Source organism: Pseudophryne corroboree, chromosome 4, assembly GCF_028390025.1.
Source record: "Pseudophryne corroboree isolate aPseCor3 chromosome 4, aPseCor3.hap2, whole genome shotgun sequence".
NCBI lineage: Eukaryota > Metazoa > Chordata > Amphibia > Anura > Myobatrachidae > Pseudophryne > Pseudophryne corroboree.
Window position 1 is genome coordinate 394,486,078 of NC_086447.1, and position 26,462 is coordinate 394,512,539.

The following is a 26,462-nucleotide window of genomic DNA, read 5'->3' on the forward strand; positions in this document are numbered from 1 at the left end:
GAATTTAAAATCCCTGAACATATACCTGAAAAGGTTCAAGTTCAAGATGGAATCGCTAAGAGCGGTCATTGCAAGCCTGAAAGGGGGAGATTTTATGGTGATTCTGGACATAAAGGATGCATACCTTCATGTCCCCATTTATCCACCTCATCAGGCGTACCTCAGAATTGCGGTACGGGATTGTCATTACCAATTTCAGACGCTGCCGTTTGGTCTCTCCACGGCCCCGAGAATATTCACCAAGGTAATGGCGGAAATGATGGTGCTCCTGCGGAAGCAAGGTGTCACTATTATCCCGTACTTGGACGATCTCCTCATAAAAGCGAGATCAAGAGAGCAGTTGCTGAACAGCGTATCACTTTCTCTGGAAGTGTAACGGCAACACGGCTGGATTCTATATATTCCGAAGTCGCAGTTGGTTCCTACAGCTCATCTGCCTCTCCTAGGCATGATCCTAGACACAGACCAGAAAAGGGTTTATCTCCCGATAGAGAGAGCTCAGGAGCTCATGACACTGGTCAGGAATCTAATAAAACCAAAACAGGTGTCAGTGCATCACTGCACTCGAGTCCTGGGAAGGAGGGTGGCATCATACCGAGGACCTTCCAATGGGACTTACTGGACAAGTGGTCTGGATCACATCTTCAGATGCATCGGTTAATCACCCTATCCCCCAGGGCCAGGGTGTCTCTCCTGTGGTGGCTGCAGAGTGCTCACCTTCTCGAAGGTCGCAGATTCGGCATTCAGGACTGGGTCCTGGTGACCACGGATGCAAGCCTCCGAGGATGGGGGGCAGTCACACAGGGAAGAAATTTCCAAGGGTTGTGGTCAAGTCAGGAGACTTGCCTTCACATCAACATCCTGGAACTAAGGGCCATATACAACGTCCTACATCAAGCGGAGTCCCTGCTTCGCGACCAACCGGTTCTGATTCAGTCAGACAACATCACCGCAGTGGCTCATGTAAACCGCCAAGGCGGCACAAGGAGCAGGGTGGCGATGGTAGAAGCCACCAGAATTCTTCGCTGGGCGGAGAATCACGTAAGCGCACTGTCAGCAGTGTTCATTCCGGGAGTGGACAACTGGGAAGCAGACTTCCTCAGCAGGCACGACCTCCACCCGGGAGAGTGGGGACTTCATCAAGAAGTCTTCACGCAGATTGCAAGTTGGTGGGAACTGCCACAGGTGGACATGATGGCATCCCGCCTCAACAAAAAGCTGCAGAGATATTGCGCCAGGTCAAGAGACCCTCAGGCGATAGCTGTGGACGCACTGGTGGCACAGTGGGTGTTCCAGTCGGTCTATGTATTTCCTCCTCTTCCTCTCATACCCAAGGTGCTGAGAATCATAAGAAAAAGAGGAGTGAGAACAATACTCATTGTTCCGGATTGGCCAAGAAGGACTTGGTATCCAGATCTGCAAGAAATGCTCACAGAGGACCCGTGGCCTCTGCCTCTAAGACAGGACTTGTGCAACAGGGGCCCTGTCTGTTCCAAGACTTACCGCAGCTGCGTTTGACGGCATGGCGGTTGAATGCCGGATCCTAGCAGAAAAAGGAATTCCGGATGAGGTCATTCCTACGCTGATAGAGGCTAGGAAGGATGTGACGGCTCAACATTATCACCGTATATGGCGAAAATATGTGGCTTGGTGTGAGGCCAGGAATGCCCCTACGGAGGAATTCCGGCTGGGCCGTTTTCTTCACTTCCTACAGTCGGGAGTGACTTTGGGCCTTAAATTGGGTTCCATTACGGTTCAGATTTCGGCCTTATCCATTTTCTTTCAAAAAGAACTGGCTTCTCTGCCTGAAGTTCAGACGTTTGTAAAGGGAGTGCTGCATATTCAGCCCCCTTTTGTGCCTCCAGTGGCACCTTGGGATCTTAACGTGGTGTTGAGTTTCCTGAAATCACACTGGTTTGAACCACTCAAAACGGTGGAAGTAAAATATCTCACGTGGAAGGTGGTCATGCTATTAGCCTTGGCTTCTGCTAGGCGTGTGTCAGAATTGGCGGCTTTGTCACATAAAAGCCCTTATCTGGTTTTCCATGCGGATAGAGCAGAATTGCAGACCCGCCCACAATTTCTGCCGAAAGTGGTTTCATCCTTTCATATAAACCAACCTATTGTGGTCAGGATTCCGAGTCACTGGATGTAGTCGGGGCTTTGAAGGTTTATGTAGCCAGAACGGCTAAGGTCAGGAAAACAGAATCTTTGTTTATCCTGTATGCTTCCAACAAGCTTGGGGCGCCTGATTCAAAGCAAACTATTGCTCGCTGGATCTGTAGCACGATTAAGCAGGCTCATTCTGCGGCTGGGTTGCCGCTGCCTAAATCAGTTAAGGCCCATTCCACAAGGAAGGTGGGCTCTTCTTGGGCGGCTGCCCGAGGGGTCTCGGCATTACAGCTTTGCCGAGCGGCTACTTGGTCAGGTTCAAACACCTTTGCAAAGTTCTACAAGTTTGATACCCTGGCTGAGGAGGACTTTGTGTTTGCTCATTCGGTGCTGCAGAGTCATCCGCACTCTCCCGCCTGTTTGGGAGCTTTGGTATAATCCCCATGGTCCTTACGGAGTCCCCAGCATCCACTAGGACGTTAGAGAAAATAAGATTTTACTTACCGGTAAATCTATTTCTCGTAGTCCGTAGTGGATGCTGGGCGCCCGTCCCAAGTGCGGACTTCTTCTGCAATGCTTGTATATAGTTATTGCTTAAATAAGGGTTATGTTATAGTTGCATCAGAGTTTATCTGATGCTCTGTGATTGTTCATACTGTTAACTGGGTAAAGTTATTACAAGTTATACGGTGTGATTGGTGTCGCTGGTATGAGTCTTACCCTGGATTCCCAAAATCCTTTCCTTGTACTGTTAGCTCTTCCGGGCACAGTTTCTCTAACTGAAGTCTGGAGGAGGTACATAGAGGGAGGAGCCAGAGCACACCAGAATCTAAATTATTTCTTAAAGTGCCCATGTCTCCTGCGGAGCCCGTCTATTCCCCATGGTCCTTACGGAGTCCCCAGCATCCACTACGGACTACGAGAAATAGATTTACCAGTAAGTAAAATCTTATTAAAATTGTTACCCTATATGTATACTGAGGGTTGATGATACATAGTTGCGCAAGCCCCGTTTGAGAGCAATTAGTGTCCTAAGAATCATAAAGACTACTAATGTACTAAGTCTCCTTAATAAAATTTCCTTGAATTAATAGCCTAACAGCAACAATAGTTTTGAAGTAATAATGCACTTAGCTTAAACAAATTTTTTTTTGTTTTTTCTATTACTTTTTTTATTTTTTTTTATTTTTTTTTATATTTGTATTTTCTTATTTCTCTTGCCCTAACCATATTGTAGAATCATATTTCATCTTGGTATTCGGATTTCAGGGCAATAATTTCATTATTCTGCACTCTCAGGCTATCAGATGATTTGCTTTGCCTGGTTATAGAGATTTATTTTAAAAGATTGAATAAAAGTTATGTTTTAATACTGTATCAATATTTCAAAAGAGTGCGCCACACACTAAGCCTTTCTTTTAGTGATAAGCCCACTAGTGGTTTACACTAATAATGTCTAGAAAAAGGTGCTTGAAATCCCAGTATGAAAAAAAAAAGAGGGCCCAAATATTGCCAGCTTACAAGTAGGAGATCCAGATGGCAGGGCACAGTGGTGGGTAGGCTCAACGCATTTCACCGGTATAGTGTGACCAGCTTCCTCAGGAGCAGATATCAAATGACCATCAAGGTCTCCTTTTATACCCTATTGGGTGTTCAAATTCATTTCACCTGTCTAGGTCAATTAAGGTAATCAAAATATATATACAAGCCGTTCATCAAAACACTGAAATTTCATATCTGAGAGAATCTTATTCGGTCCCAAACATAGTATGTTATTTATTAATTAATAAAAAATGATCAGTCATTATAATAAAAACGATGATAATCTTATTTCGAAATTTCCCGTTGCTCTGATCATGTGACTAATAAGGTCACATGATCGGAGCTAAGGCTGCATTATACACAGGGGCAGCCAATCGGAAGATAGAGATATTACAAGCATACAGATATTCCTATCACACACTAAACATGTGTGATGCTATTGCAAAGCATCATGGGAAATGTAGTCCTAACTGATATAATAAGGGAAAGTAATACAGGTAATGGCGTTCTTGTGTTCACAAATATTTTCACCGCCAATGCTGCTCCAATGTATCATGGAATTTATAGTCCTGGGGTTAGATAAAGAAAACATCTCCCAGGTGATTAAACAAACAATATAAGTTTCAAATTGTCCGGGGCTTCGATCATGTGACTGAAGGTCACATGATCGGAGCTCTGACTGCATCATATCCAGAAGCAGCCAATCAAAGAGCAAAAACATAACAGGCACAGAAATCATCCTATCACACACTAAGCAAGTGTGATAGTAATACAAAATATCATGGGGAATGTAGTAATAATTGAGAGACATCTCCCTAGGATTTTAGCATAGTGTTTAGCCTAAATCTGTGCCACATCACATCTAAAATAATAAACTAATATAATAAGGGAAATAATACAAATAATAATAACAGCAATGTTCTTCTATTCACATGTATTTTCACTGCTAATACCACCCCAGTGCATCATGGAATTTGTAGTCCTGGGGTTGGATTGAGAAGGCATGTCCTGGGAGATTATACAAGCCATGTAATCACATGATGTTAGGATCTCCTGCTCTGTGCTGCCACGTCGCCATGGCAACCGGGAGGCAAGTGTTAGCGAAGTAACCTGAGCGCAGCTGATACTCCGGTCCGGGTTTTTACTGTGTAGTGATTACAGGCTCTGTGCACGGCAGGGAATCCGGCGCTGGTTTTGTGCTCACAGTCTGTGAGGTCTGAGTGGGGCGTGGACAGCACCTGCTATATAAACCATCCTCTCAGGCTAGGCAAATGCTGCTGAATCTTTGTTTGTTAGTCAGTTCCAGAGAGTTAGCTAGTACTGTGTGACTTTGTATTTACTTGTTGCTTACTGCGAATAGGCCTTGGGATTCGGTACTTCATTCTGCCAATCCGGACCTAGCAGTAAGACTGGAGTCAGTTGTTTGACCTGCTGGGGTTCTTTTGCTATTCTGTGAACCCAGCAGGTTTGCGGCTGTACTCTCAGACCTGCTTGCTTAATCCTCCCTCACTGTGCAGGGCGTCCAGGTGTCAGTTTAGTGGCAGTAAGCTGAACCTGTGCCCTGCAAGTGGGGGTTAGGATTGTGGATACTCTCCTTGTGTCTATATTTCTATCTCTGACCAAGGAGTTTATTCCCACACCCGTTGGTAACCCTTTGGGGTTTTTTCTGTTGCTCTTAGCAACATCATTTCAGGTGCTCCACATGTTAAATCACTACACATCGCTTCATTGTCCGCTCTATTCCATCTGAGCATTCCTGACACTAGGGAGACACCCAATTCCTGAGCCTTTGGGCTTCTCCGTTCACTTTGTGTTTATTAGTTATTCCATCACCTCCTGTGTGTGTTATGTTATACTGTCTGTGAGTTCGTTTGCTTCGCTTCCCTCTCTGTTCATACACCAGTATACTCCTGTTAGCACTGGTGTGCGTAACATATTCAGCAGCCTTTCTCCTGTTGAAATTTTGTGGGAATATGGAGCATACCCCTCAAAATACTTTGCAACAGGTGGTCGATCAGGTGCAGGTCCTGACTCGACAATTTAATGAGATGTCCATTAATATGAACACCCCGCAGGCCGCTAGCGGAGCTCCCGCAGCAGCAGCGGCAAGTTCAGGGGTTAAGGAGCCGAAAGTAAATCTCCCGGATCGTTTTTCTGGAGATCGCTCGCAGTTCTTTTGTTTCAAGGAGAGCTGTAAGCTATATTTCAGGCTTAGGCCCCAGTCTTCTGGGTCGGAGATTCAGCGGGTGGGCATGGTGATTTCCTTGCTACAAGGAGACCCACAGGTCTGGGCATATGGGTTACAGCCTGACTGTCCGTCGCTTAAAAGTGTTGATGCTTTTTTTACGGCACTGGGCATTTTGTATGATGACCCTGACAAGATGGCTTCAGCCGAGGCTCAGATTACGGTTCTTAAGCAAGGGCGACGGCAAGCTGAGGTCTATAGTACGGAGTTTCGGAGGTTGGCTCATGATACCCAGTGGAATGACCCAGCCCTGAGAAACCAGTACCGAAGGGGCCTTTCTGACCAGATAAAGGACCAACTGGTACAATATCCCTCGCCTGATAGCTTAGATCAGCTCATGCAGTTATCCATCCGGGTGGATAGACGGCTGAGAGAGCGAAGGCTTGAAAGGGAGACCGCAGTTTCCTTTTTTCCCAAGGGAACCTCAGACTCTGAGGAATATTCAGAGGAGCCTATGCAGATTGGGGCTACCCGCCTCTCCTCGCGTGAGAAGATGCGGAGGAGACAGCAGGGTTTGTGTTTGTACTGTGGGAATAAAGGTCATGTTGTAGTATCATGCCCAGAAAAACCAGAAAACTTCAGGGCTTGAGGGTGATAGGAAATATCCTGTCAGGCCAGAAGTCAGAATTTCCCAAAAAGACTTTTCTCATTCCGGTGACTTTGGAGATCCTCGGTCAAACTGTCAAGACTGAGGCCTTTGTTGACAGTGGGGCCGATGGGGTTTTCATGGACCGTCAATTCGCCCTGGAACACTCTGTTCCCTCAATACCTTTGGCATCAGAGATTGAGATCTGTGGGTTAAACGGGGAACCATTGTCCGAGGGTAAAATTACCTCCTGCACCAGCCAAATTCCTTTGTTTATTGGAGCCACACACTCTGAAAAATTGTCTTTTTATGTGACTGTCTGTTCTTTTGCCCCATTGGTTTTGGGGTTACCCTGGTTAAGGGCCCATAACCCTCAATTTGACTGGGTCTCTGGGGAGATTCTTAGTTGGGGTAGTGATTGTTTCAGGAGTTGCTTGAGCCTACCAGTCAGGCTCTCGCAGCTAAGTTTCCCAGGATTGCCAGGATGTTATGCAGATTTTGCGGATGTGTTCTCCAAAAAAGTTGCGGAGGTACTACCTCCCCATCGCCCCTATGACTGTGCCATTGATTTGTTGCCAGATGCTAAGCTTCCCAAGAGCAGGTTGTACTCCCTGTCACGTCCTGAGACTCAGGCTATGGCAGAGTACATTCAGGAGAACTTGGCTAAGGGATTTATCAGACACTTACAGTCCCCAGTTGGGTCGGGGTTCTTTTTCGTGGGTAAAAAGGACGGTTCGTTGCGACCCTGCATCGACTTCAGGGAATTGAACCGTATCACGATTAAAAACTCGTACCCACTGCCTCTCATTTCGGTTTTGTTTGACCAGCTTCGTACTGCCACCATTTTTTCTAAGATTGACCTACACAGTGCTTACAATCTAATCCGAATAAGAGAGGGGGATGAATGGAAGACTGCCTTTAATACCCACTCAGGGCATTATGAATATTTGGTGATGCCTTTTGGGTTCTCTAATGCCCCGGCAGTCTTTCAGGAATTAATGAACGATGTGCTCAGGGAATATTTGGATAGATTCTTAGTTGTTTATCTAGATGACATCCTATTATTCTCTCATTCCCTGGAGGAACATCGGAAGCATGTACGCTTAGTCCTCCAGAAACTCAGAGACCACCAGCTTGGGGCGAAGCTGGAGAAGTGTGAGTTTGAAGTCCAGCAAATCGCATTTCTAGGGTATATTATCTCCTCAGAAGGTTTCCAAATGGAGGGTTCTAAGGTACAGGCAGTCCTGGATTGGGTGCAGCCCACTAGTTTGAAGGCGCTTCAGCGTTTTCTGGGCTTTGCGAATTTTTATAGACGGTTTATCGCTGGATTTTCGTCTATAGTGGCCCCCTTGGTGGCACTCACTAAGAAAGGGGCAGATGTTGCTCACTGGTCTTGTGAGGCCAAAGCGGCCTTTGCCCGTCTCAAAAGGGCATTTGTCTCGGCCAAGGTACTGCGACACCCAGATCCAGAGCGTCCTTTTGTGGTAGAAGTGGATGCCTCTGAGATAGGTATTGGGGCATTGCTCTCTCAGATGGGGGTGTCTGATAATCGCCTTCATCCCTGTGCTTACTTTTCCCATAAATTTTAGTCTGCCGAGATTAATTATGATGTGGGTAACCGGGAATTGTTGGCTATAAAGGATGCACTCGGGGAGTGGAGACACTGGCTTGAGGAGGCTAAGTTTGTTGTCTCAATTCTCACCGACCATAAGAATCTGGCATATTTAGAGTCAGCGAAGCGGCTCAATGCCAGGCAGGCACGATGGGCTTTGTTTTTTGCTCGCTTTAATTTTTTGATAACATATCGCCCTGGGTCAAAAAACATCAAGGCTGATGCGCTCTCGCGGAGTTTTGCTCCAGTTCAAGAGACCACCGAGGAGCCATTGCCCATTGTGTCCCCATCATGTATTAAAGTGGGCATTACCCAGGACCTCTTGTCATTAGTCCTTAGAGCACAGGAGCAGGCTCCTCCAGGCCTTCCGGTAGGTCTCTTGTTTGTGCCTCCTAGGTTAAGACAGCGAGTGTTCCTGGAATTCCATGCCAAGAGGTCGGCAGGGCATCCGGGTATTGCCAGAACTCGGGAGTTGCTGTCTAGGGCGGTGTGGTGGCCCTCGGTGGCTAGGGATGTGGATCAGTGGGTTCGGGCATGTGACGTTTGTGCCCAAAATAAAACTCCTAGAGGGGTTCCTGTCGGCCCATTACATCCACTCTCTATTCCGTCTAAGCCATGGACCCACATTTCCATGGATTTTGTGGTGGACTTGCCCAAATCCTCGGGGATGACAGCCATTTGGGTTGTCGTTGACAGGTTTTCGAAGATGGCGCATTTCGTTCCACTGGTTGGGTTGCCATCGGCATGACGCCTGTCTGAGTTATTTATGCAGCATGTTGTGCGCCTCCACGGGTTGCCACTTGATGTGGTCTCTGACCGTGGATCCCAGTTTGTGGCCAAATTCTGGAGGGCATTTTGTTCTGATCTCCAGATTTCTGTGAGCTTGTCGTCAGGCTACCATCCACAGTCTAATGGGCAGACTGAGAGGGTGAACCAGTCCTTGGAGCAGTTCCTCAGGTGTTATGTCTCCAAGTGTCATACTGACTGGGTTGCTCATCTGTCCATGGCGGAGTTTGCCTATAACAAAGCGGCTCACTCTGCTACAGGGATCTCTCCCTTCCTTTGTGTGTATGGGCATCATCCTAAGGCCAATTCTTTTGACCCCCTGGATTCCATGCCTGGTGGTTCCTCTGTTGTTTCGGCCCTTAGGGGTATTTGGAGGAAAGTGAAGAAAGCCCTTGTGTCTGTGTCATTAGTGACCAAAAGGGTTTTTGATAAGCGGAGAAGACCCTGCAGCTTCAAATTAGGAGACTTCGTCTGGTTGTCCACCAAGAATTTGAAGTTGAGACAGCCATCTCATTAGTTAGGCCCCCAGTTCATCTGCCCTTATAAGATCACCAGGGTTATCAATCCGGTGGCATTTCAGTTAGATCTGCCCCGTTCATTGGGTATCAATAAAACATTTAATTGTTCCCTTTTAAAACTGGCGGTTAGTAATCCTTCTTCCAGTGGAAGACCTTCTCCTCTTCTGATACGGGGTCAGAGGGAGTTTGTGGTTGAAAGGGTTCTTGACTCCAAGATGGTTCGGAGTCGGCTGTCATTTTTGGTGCACTGGAAGGGGTATGGCCCGGAGGAGCGGTCGTGGGTGCGCAGTTGTGATCTTCATGCCCCCAGACTGATACGCTCTTTATTCTCGCAGTTCCCCGATAAACCCGGTGGTAGGGGTTCTTTGACCCCTCGTCAGAGGGGGGGGTACTGTTAGGATCTCCTGCTCTGTGCTGCCACGTCGCCATGGCAACCGGGAGGCAAGTGTTAGCGAAGTAACCTGAGCGCAGCTGATACTCCGGTCCGGGTTTTTACTGTGTAGTGGTTACAGGCTCTGTGCACGGCAGGGAATCCGGCGCTGGTTTTGTGCTCACAGTCTGTGAGGTCTGAGTGGGGCGTGGACAGCACCTGCTATATAAACCATCCTCTCAGGCTAGGCAAATGCTGCTGAATCTTTGTTTGTTAGTCAGTTCCAGAGAGTTAGCTAGTACTGTGTGACTTTGTATTTACTTGTTGCTTACTGCGAATAGGCCTTGGGATTCGGTACTTCATTCTGCCAATCCGGACCTAGCAGTAAGACTGGAGTCAGTTGTTTGACCTGCTGGGGTTCTTTTGCTATTCTGTGAACCCAGCAGGTTTGCGGCTGTACTCTCAGACCTGCTTGCTTAATCCTCCCTCACTGTGCAGGGCGTCCAGGTGTCAGTTTAGTGGCAGTAAGCTGAACCTGTGCCCTGCAAGTGGGGGTTAGGATTGTGGATACTCTCCTTGTGTCTATATTTCTATCTCTGACCAAGGAGTTTATTCCCACACCCATTGGTAACCCTTTGGGGTTTTTTCTGTTGCTCTTAGCAACATCATTTCAGGTGCTCCACATGTTAAATCACTACACATCGCTTCATTGTCCGCTCTATTCCATCTGAGCATTCCTGACACTAGGGAGACACCCAATTCCTGAGCCTTTGGGCTTCTCCATTCACTTTGTGTTTATTAGTTATTCCATCACCTCCTGTGTATGTTATGTTATACTGTCTGTGAGTTCGTTTGCTTCGCTTACGTCTCTGTTCATACACTGGTATACTCCTGTTAGCACTGGTGTGCGTAACACATGATCAGTGAAGTAGAGAGCTCATTCTAATTATGTGTAGGCAATATATCAGAACACTTCTTGTTTTATTTTATTCTATATCACATTATCAAATGGGATAAAAAAAAACATAGGAAAACTTATGATTGTGTTGAAATTAGTCATGATTATTATATGCCCAATCAGCGATGTTTGTCTATTGTGATTATAATCATATGGTTATAGAGAGAGAGATAAAGAAGTAGGGAAGAGCAAATAAGAGGAAGAAAAATTCATATATGTATAATAGATCAAGGTATATTTATATATGTAATAAATCTGTGTATATATATATATATATACACACACACACACACACACACACAGTACACACATATATATAAATAGAGATGTATTGAAAAAATATATATACTAGGACCCTAAAAGGTGTCTAAATATATCAAGTTCTAAAATATACCTGCGTGAATTACACATCTTTGTAATAATATATATTCTCTTGAATATATGTTTTGATTACCGTAATTGACCTAGACAGCTGAAAAGAATTTGAACACCCAATAGGGTATAAAAGGAGACCTTGGTGGTCATTTGGTATATGCTTCTGAGGAAGCTGGTCACACTATACCAGCAAAACGCGTTAAACCTACCCACCACTGTGCCCTGCCATCTGGATCTCCTATTCTTTCCTAGCTGAGGAAATAAGGGGACTGCGCCATTACCTTGGCCTACCTTTATCTATAAATTTCACCTCAAGACTTTGCTTAGTCTGACATCCGGTGATGCTACTTTTCCCAATGATTGAATGTATGTACGAGTCCAAGCCAGCCTTATTGTGGAGACCTTTGGCAACCAAGCTATACCAGCACAGAGAATTGGTGATATATATAAATATTCATGAATTTCTGATTATACATGTTGTGTGTAATTTTAATAAATTGTTATATATATTTTTAATATTACAAGCCGTTCTATTTTTCTATAAACAGCCAGCGCTGGTATACACATGGGAACTGACCCTTCCTTACCGGCTGCTGTTGATTGTGCACCTGATAATACTTACCTACTCTTCGTATACATAATTACTTGATTGCAGTAAAACACTCAGTACTATTCTGAGGTGTAGCTGCAAATTTTCATACATGGGCTCTAACCACATCCCATGGATTAGCAAGGCAACACAGTCAAAATGAATGTACTGTCGAGGCTCCAATACATGTCCTATGTATTACTGATGATAGACATCAAGGAGCTCCACTGTAAAATGACCAAATTTCTATAGACAATCAGACAGACGTGTGAAATTTTGTGCCAGGCCACCATAATCTTTATTTCAATAATATTTTAAATTTGGTATATATAGGACATACAGATGTGTCCTCATACACTAGGGTTTATACACCATACAGCACAAGATGCCCAGCACAAAGCCTTCTGTCCTACCTATCTGGTGCTTCCATTTTTAGGAAGTTAGATAACTAGGGCATTAGCGTGTTTTCATCCTTAAAGTAAAAATTTGAACCAGAATGACAAACAGAAAAAATTACATAAGCTATTACCGTGTTAATGCCAAGCCCATTCAGCATGTAAAGTACATCTTCTGTTGCAACATTCCCTGTAGCACCATTGGCATAAGGGCATCCGCCTAGTCCAGAAACTGCACTGTCCACGACACTAACACCCATCTGCAAAAAAATAAGATAACACGCATTCACACACCAGCATTGTGACAAGAGGAGGGATCACCAACTTTATGAACCCTGTATTACATCTCCTACTTGATATTGACACAGCCACTGTTCAATGACATGCAGTGTGGTGAATGTCTGAGGAGGCACACATGGGGATGGGACTGAATGCTGGGAGCCTGTATCATCCCCTTCTCACTGTAATTCTCCTTTCACTACACTCCATTGAGTCTCCTACATGCATCCCTGTGCCCTCTCTTGCTGCTGCTGACTGAGCTCCAAGTACAGTGCACTTCCTGGTCACATGACACATCCTGGGCCGGTTTCAGGCATGTTCCAATAGAGCGGCCGCGCAGGGCTCCACCCCTAAAGGGCGCCACATGCTGGTGCCACCATATTGCACCCTACCTGGAGCCAGGAGCAGGACAGGTCCTGCAGCACTGCACTTGCTGTTTCTGTGTGTGACAATGAGGGGGAGTGCTGTGTGCGGGACAGACTCCTCTGTGCATGCTGTGCAGCACCGGCGTCTGATGCAAGACACCAATGCCACACAGTGCGCACAGAGTAGCTTTGCCTTAGTCCGCCCACAGCACTCCCCCTCATTGACACACACAGCCACTAATAGGAGCGGGCCATGGGACGGACGCTGATGCAGACTCAGTGTAGCTGTCCCATGGCCGAACACACGCGGGGGCATTGTGTATCTGGCACTCTGGGGGTAAGTTAATTTGGCACCAGGGCCGGCTCCAGGCATGTACCAACAGAGCGGCCGTGCAGGGCGCCACCCTTAAAGAGCGCCGCATGCTTGCGCCCCCATATTGGAGCCTGCCTGGATCCAGGAGCAGAACATGTCCTGCAGCACTGCATTTACTGTTTCTGTGTGCCGACGAGGGAGAGTGCTGTGGGTAGGACAAACTCCTCTGTGCACACTGTGTGGTGCCGGCATCTGACGTCAGATGCCAACACTGCACAGCATGCACAGAGTAGCTTTGCCTTTGTCCACCCACAGCACTCCCCCTCGTCTGCACACACAGCCACTGATAGGAGCAGGCCGCGGGACGGAAACTGCTGCAGACTCAGTGCAGCTGTCCCTTGGCAGAACACACATGGGGGCATTGTGTATCTGGCACTCTGGGTGCATGTGTATCTTGCACTCTGGGGGCACGTGTATCTGAAACTCTGGGGAGCACGTGTATCTGGCACTCTGGGGGCAAGTGTATCTGGCACTCTGGGGGCAAGTGTATCTGGCACTCTGGGGGCAAGTGTATCTGGCACTCTGGGGGCAAGTGTATCTGGCACTCTGGGGGCAAGTGTATCTGGCACTCGGGGGGCAAGTGTTTCTGGCACTCGGGGGGCAAGTGTTTCTGGCACTCTGGGGGCAAGTGTTTCTGGCACTCTGGGACAGTAGGTTGAACTCGATGTACAGTAGGTTGAACTCGATGGACATTTGTCTTTTTTCAACCTCAACTATGTAACTTCTATGTAACGTGTATCTGGCACTGTGGTGGGCACGTGTATCTAGCACTGCTGGGGGCACATAACTTGTATCTGGCACTGCTGGGCATATATAAAGTGTATCTGGCAATGTTGGGGCATATAATGTGTATTTGGCACTGCTGGGGGCATACAATGTGTATCTGGCACTGCACTACTGTGGGCATATAATGTGTATCTGGCACTGTGGGGGCATATAAAGTGTATCTGGCACTGTGGGGACATACACTGTGGGGACATATAAAGTGTATCTGACACTGTGGGTGCTGGGGGCATACAATGTGTATCTGGCACTGCTGGGGGCATATAATGTGTATCTGGCACTCTGGGGGCATATACTGTGGGGGCATATAAAGTGTATCAGGCACTGTGGGGGGGCATATAATGTGTATCAGGCACTGTTGAGGCATATAATGTGTATCTGGCACTGTGGGGGCATATAAAGTGTATCTGGCACTGCTGGGGCATATAATGTGTATCTGGCACTGCTGGGGGCATATAATGTGTATCTGGCACTGCTGGGGGCATATAATGTACATATGGCACTGCTGGGGGCATATCCCCACCCCTAAATTTCCCTTCAGCACACTAAAAATTACCTGTAACCATACCTGAACCTATCCGGTAATAGAAATTCAGAGAATTAGTCACACATGTTTGCAAATGTATGTTTAAGCTGCTGAGCCACTTCACGGCTTCTCCGATATCAGCAGTCCTAACTCTACATAATAGCAGTGCCCACATAGGGCCATGTAATTTGTCACAGTAGGCCTCATGATAAAGGCCATTACTAAAACACATCCAGACAGAGAGCTAACTTACCTGGGAGCACCCCACTGCGAATACACGTTGACAGTGTATTCTACAGATGTGTCTCACTGACAACTTGGTCTCTACTACTGTGGTACTTTTATCAGCAAGGATCATCATGATTGTGCCAAAACAAGCAGCACTCAGGCAACGCAATAGAAACAAGGGGGTACATTTACTAAGATGGGAGTTCTATTTAAGATGGGATGTTGCCTATAGAAAACAATCAGATTCTACTTCTCATTTATCTAGCACCTTCTATAAGATAATATCTGGAATCTGATTGGTTGCTATGGGCAACATCCCATCTTAAATAGAACTTCCATCTTAGTAAATTTACCCCAAGATCTCTCAAAGAGGGACAACACTCAGCATCATTTCATAAGCTGCATTTCCCCAGCAAAGAGACTGTCATATGCCCTAAGCAAGAGACTGTAATATGCTTAATACCGTGTGAATGGCAGAACACTTGGAGGAAACACCAGTTGAATTGATACTCGAAAAAGGGATGCAGTCAATTTACCTACAATCAAAATCCCGATGGTCAAAATACTGACAACCATTGACTGATGGTCAAAATACCGAGAAGGTCAAAATGTCAACACCGTTAAAATACAGATATTTAAAATGTCGATAGGTCAAAAAAATCTACATGAGTTTTTCATGATTTTTTAATTGAAACCGACTTGTTCAGACTTTATCATCCCAGTGGATGTGGAGGGGGAATATAATAGTGTGCCGAGCGCAGCGAGGGGACGTGGTACACTTATACGGTGTCCATGTCAACCTATGTCGGCATACATACCATTTAAAGAAAAATTGTGTTGACTTTTCGACATGTCCAGTTAAAATGTAGGTATTTTGACCATGTCGACATTTTAAATGTCTGTATTTTGCCCATGTCTGTATTTTGACCTTGTCGGTATTTTGACCATCGGTCAATTGTTGTCAGTATTTTCACCGGAGGGATTTTGATCATACTGGTCCCTTAAAAATATTACTTTATATTTGTGCATTAATTCTATATACTGTAGTTAAAGTTACAATTTTTACATTATTACATTGTCTTAAAGTTTTGTTATACAGTTGACATTGTGTCTTTGCTGTGAAATCTGGGACTAACAGGGTACCAGTTACAGTGCTTGCTACAAACAGCCACATTTTTCAGTCTGATAAGGGGGGTCATTCTGACCCGTTCACACGCTGCATTTTTCGCAGCCGTGCAAACGGGTCCGGAATGCGCATGCGCAGCGGCACAATGCGCAGAGGCGTCACTGCCCGGTGACGGGGAACACCGGGCAGCAACTGAATGAAAGAAGAAAATGATTGCTGCCGTGATCGCACCATGATTGACAGGAGGAAGGCGTTCCGGGGCGTCAACTGACCATTTTCGGGGAGTGGAGATCCGAAAGCAGGCGTGTCGAGGTGATTGGTGGGCGGATGTCTGACGTCAATTCCGGGACCTGAGATGCTGAAGTCATCGCAGTGGGTAAGTAAGTCCAGACCTACTTAGAAACGGCACAAAATGTTTTTGCATAGCTTGGCTGCACAAGCGATCATAGCCTTGCTATGCGAAAATACACTCACCCATAGGCGGAGTCTAGTTGATCGCACGGGCTGCAAAAAGTTGCAGCGTGTGATCAACTCGGAATGACCTCCAAGATACTGTACACATTACCCCACTATCAACACCAGCATATATTGGAAAAAAGACATATTCAAGTATATTAAAATATTTAAAGTATATTACTTATATGTACAGTATTATGTTATGTGTAAAAAATGTAGCTTTGATCATAGGGCCTTATTCAGAGGTGGACACAACCGATGTGTTCGCACGCACAGGCACATCCCAGGTGTCTGGGCATTAGCAGCAGCTACAGTGCGTGTGCACGACCCTTCACTATGCAATCGCATCCCGGAAGGATGTAAACGCACAGTGATTGAAAGGCAACGGGCACTGGGAGAGAGGAAAGCAAGAAATGCAGGCATGTTATGGCCGTTTTCAGGGCGGCCCGATGAAGTCGCCTGCATATACTGTGAAAGGAAACATGGCACCGGACCGACTGTAGGGCTGATTCAGACCTGATTGGTGCTGTGCTGTTTTCGCACAGCAGCGATCAGGTCTGAACTGCGCATGCGCCTGCACCGCAGTGCGCCAGCGCATGCCAGACAGCCAACGGCTGTCGTAGCCCTGCGATCGCCTCTGCCTGATTGACAGACAGAGGCGGTTGCTGGGCGGGAGGGGGGCAGGCCAGCTGCCATTTAGGGGGGCGCAGTCCGCGCAATGCAGACGTGCCCAGACTGTTGGGGTGGCAGGCCGCAGCGGCTGCATGATGTCACATGCAGCCGCTGCGACCCAGGAAGCGACGAGTAGCTCCATGCCAGCACACAGGAGCTGCGCTGGCTGGGAGCTACTCCTCAAGTACAAAAGCATTGCGCTGTGCGATGCTTTTGTACTTGTGCAATGGGGCAGGGACTGACATGCGGGGCGGGCTAGCCCTGTGCTGGGCGTCCCCCCGCATGTCAGGGAAGCTGATCGTAGATGTGCTAAATTTAGCACATCTACGATCAGGTCTGAATTAAGCCCTGTGTACTCGCTGGAGTCAACCTCTATTTGAGGTTATTGTGATGCAGTTGAAGACGTTATGATATCTTACCAATGTGTATTTACCCTCCACTGTACACCAAACCTATACAACTGGTGGCCTGCGATACAAGGAGGCCTGAGAGTTGCTGGTTTTCACCAAGATTTTTTGCCCTGTCGCAAATTGCCATTGTTGAACTTTTCTATTGTTCCCTTTTTGTTTTGCTTGTGTACACAGTAGATGGATAATTCAATGGTTATTATTCCTGCTCATAGCACTCATAGCACTTCAGTTTGATTCCCACCATGGCCCTAACTGTGTGGAGTTTGTATATTTTTCCCTGTGCTTGAGTAAAGGTGCATACACACGGAGCGATATAACTGAGCGATTTTGACTATATAGTCAAAATCGCTCAGAAAGTTAGTGCAGATCGCTCCGTGTGTACACAGCCAGCGATAGCGATGCGCGTCCCCGCTAGGTCGCTATCGCTGGGAAAAATAGTCAGTGCAGGCAAGTCAATTTTGGCTATGTCGCTGCAAAAGTTAGTCAAAATCGCTAACACTTTAAGAGGCCAGCGATTTTTCCCAGCGATAGCGATGTGCAGGCGGCGGTGGTGCGGGCGGCGGCGGGTTGTGGCGGCGGTGCGGGCGGCGGCGGGTTGCGGTGGCGGTGTGGGCGACGGCGGGTTGCGGCGGCGGTGTGGGCGGCGGTGGGTTGCGGTGGCGGTGTGGGCGGCGGCGGGTTGCGGCAGCGGTGCGGGCGGGGGAAATTTACCTTTCTATTGCAGAGTTTGGCAGCGGAGCGGTACCAGTTTCAAAAATGGCGCCTCAGCGTCATTTTTGAAATTCAAGATGGCCGCCGCGAGCCAATCACGGCTCGCCGCGTCATCGCCCCGCCCCCTCCCGCTGACTTATATAAGTCAGCGCGAGGCAGCGGCTGTCAGTCCGACGGCGGAGGAGGAGCGGAGAAGAGCTCCTGAAGACGCCGTGGAAGTCCTGGATGGGCGGCGGCTATGCAAAAGAGCTTAGCAGCCGCCGCCCACCAGGTGAAGACGCCGGAGCAAGACCCCAGAAGCCCTGGGGAGGTGGCGCCCCCCCAGGTGAAGACGCCGGAAGCCCTGGGAAGGCGGCGGCCATGCAAAAGAGCTTAAAGGCCGCCGCCCCCAGGTGAAGACCCAGTTTAATAAAGGATTTTTAAAAGAATGTGTTGTGTTTTTTTTTTAAATATTTTCTTTACAGGTGGACTACAGGTGCCAGCGGGCCCTTTATGTCCGGGCATGCTGGCACTTGTGGTTCTCCAAGTGCCAACATGCTGGGGCAGGCTTGCTGGGACCTGTAGGCCTCCTGTAAAGAACAATATTACTATTGAAAGGCTATCAGCCTCCCATCCACCGGGCCACGGATGGGGGGGACAGCCTCGGGCTTCACCCCTGGCCCTTGGGTGGCTGGAGGGGGGGGACCCCTTGATTTAAGGGGTCCTCACTCCTCCAGTGTACCCTGGCCAGGGGTGACTAGTTGGGGGGGTAATGGCACGGCCGCAGGGACCAATATAAAAGTGTCCCCCGGCTGTGGCATTATCTCCCTGGCTAGTGGAGCCCGGTGCTGGTTTGGAAAATACGGGGGACCCCTATGTCTTTTGTCCCCCGTATTTTTTAAACCAGGACCGGACGCAGAGCCCGGTGCTGGTTGTCTAAATATGGGGGAACCCTACTCATTTTTTCCTCTGTATTTTAACAACCAGGACTGGCTCAAAGAGCCCGAGGCTGGTTTTACATAGGAGGGGGGACCCCACGCAAATTTTTTTTTTAACTTTCAGCTATTTAAATACCAGCCACCCTGTAAAATCGTCCTATATATGACACTCATCCCCTTATTTAAATGAGATAGTCAAAATCTCCCATAGCCAAAATCTCTTGCATAGTTAGACAAAATCTCTGGTAAAGTTAGTCAAAATCTCCTACTGCCAGTTCAAGGGAAAAGTTAGTCAAAATCTCTCATAGCCAAAATCTCTCCGTGTGTATGCACCTTAAGTTTCCTCCAGGTACTACGATTTCCTCCCATTTTCAAAAATATACTATTATAATGTTTAATTATCTCCTAATAAAAATGAACCCGGGTACAACCTGTCTAGCATTCTGAAATTGTGCCACATTCCATCCAATTCACATACAGTACTGCATATCCAGACAGGACAACAGTGAAAATACTGCTATACAAAAGAAACCTTACCTATATACTGGTACTAGGGTATTCATGGGACAAAACTAAGTCTATTTATTTTTTAAGTCTCAGTACATCACAATGTAGCATTCAGATATATAGCCGACAAGCTTTAAAAAACAAAATTGAATCATATAAGGTCTTTACCTATTTTTTTCTGATACAGCCATGTAACTGTACATTGGACATACTGTATTACAGCATGGACATACTGTATTACAGCACGCAAGAATGACTAACATACGTACACCTAAGATAAAAAGGGTGAGCCACATAACTATCAAAACAATCCTGTAATATTCTGTTATTTTATCCTAGCCGTATGGAGATACAGAAGGACGTTTAGCAAGTTTCCACATTGCCCTCTTGCTGCAATACATCAATACTACACAACACAATAATTTTTTGTACCAAGTACACTGCAGTTTTAATTAGGCTTTTCAGTGAATTTCTTAACGAGTATGATTTGGCTGTGTAATTACCTTTCTGATAAATACTGTACTACACTTTCCAATTAATGGATTAGCACCACTCTTGAGATTATACAGTTATGGCTCACAATTCCCAATCAATATTTTCTGTACCTGTTTATATTAGTTTGAATGAACATTTTGTGCTTATTACTCTCTAATCATGTAACCTATTTTCAACATTTTAAATATTCCTATTCCTATTATGTCTAGTATATCTCTATCTCTCATTCTAGTGATCAAAACATATCAATATCCCTAATTATAAAACAATCTAGCAGCCTATGAATCAGCAAACCTTAGACTTCGCATATATCTGCCCTCAAATGTAGATGTATAATGCCCAAGGCCACTCATTTTTATGTGGGGCATTTTCTGTTATAGTACCAAAATATCTCCCCACCCTGTGGCATTACTACCCCTGTGGTGCTTACCCCATCCCCATCCTGCACAGTGCAGCAGCAGAGCATGAGTCTGGGGGGGACCAATCACCAGTCCGCACTGCTGCAGCTGCCCTCTGCACACACAGAGATCAGCCAAACAGTGCTTGGGAAAAGGGGGGGGGGGCACTGAGTTTCTCTCCTGCAGCTCTTGTTCCCAGCTTATGCACCCCAGAGTAACATGGCATTCAGGCAGAATTGTTTTCCTCAGTACATCCAATGGATGGATGCAGACAGCATGCGATTTTACCATGTCAGTGAAAGCCCAGCTGGCCGCAGTCGCATCCCCTGAGATGGTCCCAGTTAAGTGGTTAGGGCAGACCTTCAAACTGTCCTGCTTTCGATGGGTCAGTTCTGCTTTTCTGGAACCTCGTCAAGAACCTAAAGCGTGGAATCCTACCTCTCATATTGTTTCACTGACATCCGCCTGGCATTTGCACTATATTTACAGATCCTGTGACAGCTGTCTTAAAATATCCTACTGACAGTGATTTACCTGTTTAACTACTGCTGAAATTACATTTTGGATTGAGAACTCAACAAAGGGCTTGCTTACATGCCAGATAACAACAGCTGGGAATCGGAAACTTGTGGGAGGCTGTTACCAGCCAATAGAGTATGTAAGATATATTGGTTTAACATTAATTGGTTGACACTGACTTAATGCTAAATAGGCAAAAGCAGTTATACACATACCTGCTCTTTGGGAAAATAAAAGCTATTTGTCACTGCATCAACTGGGACATAAATGCAGGCTTATGGAATTTATAAGTAGGCTAATTAGGCTTATGAATGTGTTATCCGGGCCAGCATTTTATTGATTGTTATTTTGCTATATTTCATATATTTTGTCTTACCTTATGAGTCATGAGGCACTTTTAGAGTATTGGTAGAATTTTTGATATTTTTAAGTTGACATGGGTTGTTACTTCTTTTTTGTGCAGTTATTATGTGCCATAATGTGTCTGATTTCCTATACACCATTTTGCTTGTAAGTACTTTGTGTAAGGGAATATAAACTTCTACTTGTTACTTCAAATAAATTGTTTTTAGGTTACAGCCGCGCGGCTCCCCGCTAGCATCCGGTCATTGCTAAGCAACTGGACGCTCCTGAACTTCCGCTCCCCGGCCCCATGGCAACAAGATGCTGAGCCAGTCTAGCGGTCGAAGTTGCTGGGGAGATAGGGACCTGGAGAATGTGCAACAGAGCAGCTGCACAAGATGTTTAATTATGGGAGGCTTGGCTGGGCTCACCTTGCCATTGGCTCCTGCTTCCTTTTTAGCTGGGTTCTGCCTCTCATTCAGTGCTGGTCATAGCCTCTGGTCACAGCAGGAGCCCTTTTCACAAGCATAACAGTCCATTGAGTTCTCCAGCTAGTTCATCAGCACTCGTCCTCAGACAACGTTCCTGTGTCCAGCCATAGTTCTGCGCCTTTGTCTACCGAGCTGTATCCTGTATTTTACTCTAAGCTCTCATTTATATATATTTCTGTTTACTATTATGGACTTTGTTTGTGTTTCTCAGAAGTTATTGCTCCTCCCAGTCTGGAGGCAGCTCCCCAGTTAGGGGTTATTTCCGTCACCTCCCCTGTTTCTTTCCTCATGCAGTTTTGTCACTCCCTTTCCTTTCGTGCCTTAATCCCTGCCTCGTCTCGATTGTTTGCCTTCTCTTAGCCCTGTCCTTCTCCTCTCTGCTCTGTAGTGTGTTCCCAGATCCTCCAGTTATAACAATTTACTCATGCACTTTCCATTGTCAGCAACTTGTAACCTTGTACGGTGCTGTGTACACTGTCGGCACTGTATAGAAGTACAATAATTACCTGTATTGCTGTAAGAATGTTGGCAAGAGCTTGACCATAAGTATCATGACAGTGAACAGCCAGGGCATGGACTGGAATCTCTTTCATCACAGCTTCAAGCATTTTCCTCATGCTACCGGAGGTCCCAACCCCGATAGTATCTCCGAGTGAGATCTCATAACAGCCCATACTGTACAATCTCTTTGATACCTGAGTTAATGATTATACAATTTGTACATTTATTAGTCCAACTATAAAAGATAACTCACCTATGAAGAACACCGTACTATTTAGTTATTTATGTGAATGTTAACTAAAATATAAAATAATGATTTAAAAAATGGTTCTTTACAATATATATTGTGATTTGCTATATATTACTAATATGTTGTTTATGGAGGTCCTAGTTATCTCTTTGTTTAATATAGGGCACAAAAGTCGCTGTTTTACTATTGTACGTGATTAATGGAGAAGCCGTAATTGGTATGCCGGCTACATTTTCATTAATGGAACTATAAACAATAAATGACTGAATTATAACTAGCTAGCTTATTGTATTGTCTGTAGCTTTGTTACCCTGAGACAGGCTAAGGGAATAGAGCAAAATATATCACAAAGTCAGACTTAGCTGCTTTATAAAGACATAGATGACTTCACACAAGTGGCCATAGTAAACAAAACAAAAAATGGCCGAGGCATAGTGCAAAATTCATTTTGGTGGAGTGCCAAGGTTTATAGCTGTATTCTCAATAAGGTAATTTAATCTGCCTGACCAGATACTGGAAACCTTTATTGCGTGGTACAGTATGTGTAGATTTTTCTTATACATGTCATAAAAATATCATAATATAAACTTAACAGAGAACACAAAAAGCTGTGAAATATTTTTTATGTATTTTTTTTATGGCAGGTTACTTACCTCGGCTACTTTCCGAACATCAACATTTCCTTCATAAGGACAGCCTAATACACAAGAAACATATCTGTAAAAGAGAGTTTTATTCAGCAAACAATGACACTGTCACCCATACAGAACTCGTTTTCAGAAATTAAGAAAAAACAACAACATTTGTTGTATACAAAGGTGTAATTCAACAAACATACTAAAGCTATTGCACTAGTCTCATTGCTTGCCAGTTTGCACCCAGGTCAATTTACTAAACAGCATTGATATCGACTATGAATGTACAGTGCCCTGGAAGAACATACAGCTTTTCAGCTGGGGACTTGTAAAGGTATTTAGTATTATTTGGAAACCTTCTATTTGCAGTACCAAGCCCACATCTGAACAGCTAGCTGACTGGTGTGTGTGCAGGGAAAGGTATACTGCAGTTCTCTTCGTTTGTCACCATAGCAATCAACCATTATGTTATTTACTACAAGCCGTTATAGTATTTATTACGTTTTATTTATTATACCACTATAATCTCGGAACTGGTCACATTAAAAATAAAAAAAAAACCTCTTACTACAGGCCCATAGAATGATAAGACATTAATTTATAATTAACACAGATGCAGGAAAAGCTTCTTTATTTCTTATAAAGTGTGAGTTAAATGTATCTAATTTGGTCTGTATTTCTCAGGATTGAACAACATCACATGATGATGCAGCTGGATTTATAGTATTGTGCAATAATCACATTTAAGTAAGAGGATATCAACATTTGTAATGAAGTCACAACTTTTACATCTTCAGTACTACTTATTAAAATTAGTATTTTCTTATACAATGTTTTTTACCCCGAATAATAATAATAATAATAATAAATGCAGCAGCTCTGGCTGTGGTGATGGTGAACAAGTACTTATCGTTCAGTTGGGGGTAAAATTCCCCTACACTAGATCGATAAGTTTGGGAAAATCAAACATGTTTGATTTTCCCATGTAGTTGGAAGGACCGTTTCTGGATGATTTTTCAGGGTGTTGGAGCAAACAGCTGATTATCATTTGCTCCCACAAACTATCAGATTATCATCAACCAGGCTGGTTGGAACAAAATTGTTCTGATGTATGGCCAGCATTACACAAAATAAACAATTTCTCCTTGGTGGACCTATGATATGGATCTATATAACTAATTTAACAGAGTTCACTTCTCTATTAGATCTACCAGCTTGTCTAGCATCTACAGCAAATCAGTACTGTACCTTTATAAGCTACACCCCGGCTCTATTCTAATTTGTTAGTGTTAATAAACCAATGTTCTCTTCACCTTCAGTCTGAAAAACATAAAGCTAACTAACCAAGGCATTCAGAGTGCCTGAATGGATGACAACCCTGAGAATTGCAGCAAGAATGAGAGTAGAGTTTCCAAACACATGCAGTATGTGTCTTACAATAGTGCGATAATAATACTTCTCCTCCTGCTTCATCAGTAGCATTATCAAAATGAATTAACTTACAGAAATTTTTATATCTCTCTCTCTCCCTCTCTCTATGTGTGTATATATATATATATATATATATATATATCACACACACACACACACATATATATATATATATATATATATATACTGTATATATAGTAATATGGGTACTTGAAATAATGACTTGGTAAGCAGGTTTTCTGGTAAAACGCAATGTCTTGGTCGACATTAGACACTGCACAGAGCATACACAGCTTGGGCCTGGTCACACAGGTACATGTAGAGAATAAACAGTTATACATAAAATGTCCTAGCTCTTCCTGTGCTCAATATTTATTCTTCTGCAAAGGCCTGCAGCCACCATCTGCCATGCTTTCCGGGCACAGCCAAGGTCCACAGTCTCTGGCACTACAAAATTGTATCCTACTCGCTGGCTCCTCACAGGCCTCAGTAAAATGTGCAGTGTGTGGGTGGTAGTTTTAAACTCTTCCTGTTCTCAGTGATGAGTTCCTGCTGGATCTGGACAATTCACAAAACCCAGAATTCTAAATCTCTACTGCAGCTGCGGAATGTGCAGATCTTGTTTTCTTCTCCCTTGGAGAGAGCTAATTTCATTATACAAACAGGGACTATAATTACACTGTATTCATATCCATATACTTTAATATGGAGTTGGTCCCCCTTTTGCAGCTATAGAAGTTTCTTGGAAGGCTTTCCAAGGAATTATGTTAGGAGAATAGACCTGGTTTGCAATCTCCGTTCCAGTTCATCCCAAAAGTGATCAATGGGGTTGAGATCAGGGCTCTGTGCGGGACAGTCAAGTTCTTCCACAGCAACTCATCAAACCATGTCTTTACAGTCCTTGCTCTGTGCACTGGGGCAAAGTCATATTGTAATAGAAAAGGGCCTTCCTCAAACTGATGCCACAAAGTTGGAAGCATACAGATCTGTCCTCACACATCTTTGCCTGGGATGCGAATGCATCATGGGCTCTTAATTGCGGCATGGTGTTCTGTAGCGGGAGCATGCCTATGCTTCTCCACTACAAGTTTGTGCTCAATACAGCAGCGGGGAGTGGGGAAGCGACTCCTAGTACACAGACCGTCCTAGTATGCAGTTTCAGTCGTATCATGCGTACGCACGTTCCTGCATATAGTAGCAGCACAATAGCTTGCTAGCATTCTGTTATGCCGTGTTGCACAATGCCATACCAGCAGGCTATTTAAAGCAAAGATGTGTGAGTACACATCTGTAGCATTGTTCAATATGTCTTGGTATGCTCAAGCATTAAGATTGCCCTTCACTAGAGATAAGAGGCCTGACCCAAACCCGGAAAAGCAGCCCCATACCATTATTCCTCCTCCACCAAACTTCACGGTTGTCAAAATGCAGTCAGGCAGGTAACGTTCTCCCAGCATCCGCCAAACCCAGACTTGCCCATCTGACTGCCAAACAGAGAAGCGTGATTCATCACTCCACAGAACATGTTTCCACTGATCCACAGTCCAGTGTCTGTGTGTTTTACACCACTACATCCTATGCTTGGCATTGGACTTGGTGATGTGAGGCTTGCATGCAGCTGCTCGGCCATGGAAACCCATTCCACTAAGCTCCCGCTGCACAGTTTTTGTGCTTACATTAATGCCAGTGGAAGTTCAGAACTCTTCAGCTATGGAATCAGCAGAGCATTGGTAACTTTTACGCACCATGCATCTTAGCAGTTGTTGACCCAGGCCTGTGATTTTACAAGTCATGGCTGAGTTGCTGTTGTTCCTAAATGCTTCCACTTTCTAATAATATCACTTACAGTTGACCGTGGAATATCTAGCAGGGATGAAATTTCATGAACTGTCTTATTGCAAAGGTGGCATCCTATCACAGTACCATGCTTAAAGTCAATGAGCTCTTCAGAATGACCCA

At 45.2% G+C, this 26,462-nt stretch overlaps 1 protein-coding gene across 3 annotated transcripts in view; it reads right to left on the bottom strand.

Annotated features, from left to right (window-relative positions):
* HMGCLL1 (3-hydroxy-3-methylglutaryl-CoA lyase like 1) overlaps positions 1–26,462 on the bottom strand; it is a 241,844-nt gene that overhangs the window by 49,548 nt on the left and 165,834 nt on the right. For all 3 annotated transcript variants that reach the window (XM_063916724.1, XM_063916723.1, XM_063916725.1), the window contains 3 exons: positions 23,091–23,154; positions 22,193–22,381; positions 12,223–12,348 (listed from right to left, as the gene is read on the bottom strand). In XM_063916724.1, the coding sequence (XP_063772794.1) occupies positions 12,223–12,348; positions 22,193–22,381; positions 23,091–23,154 (379 nt within the window). The remainder of the gene's footprint in view (positions 1–12,222; positions 12,349–22,192; positions 22,382–23,090; positions 23,155–26,462) is intronic.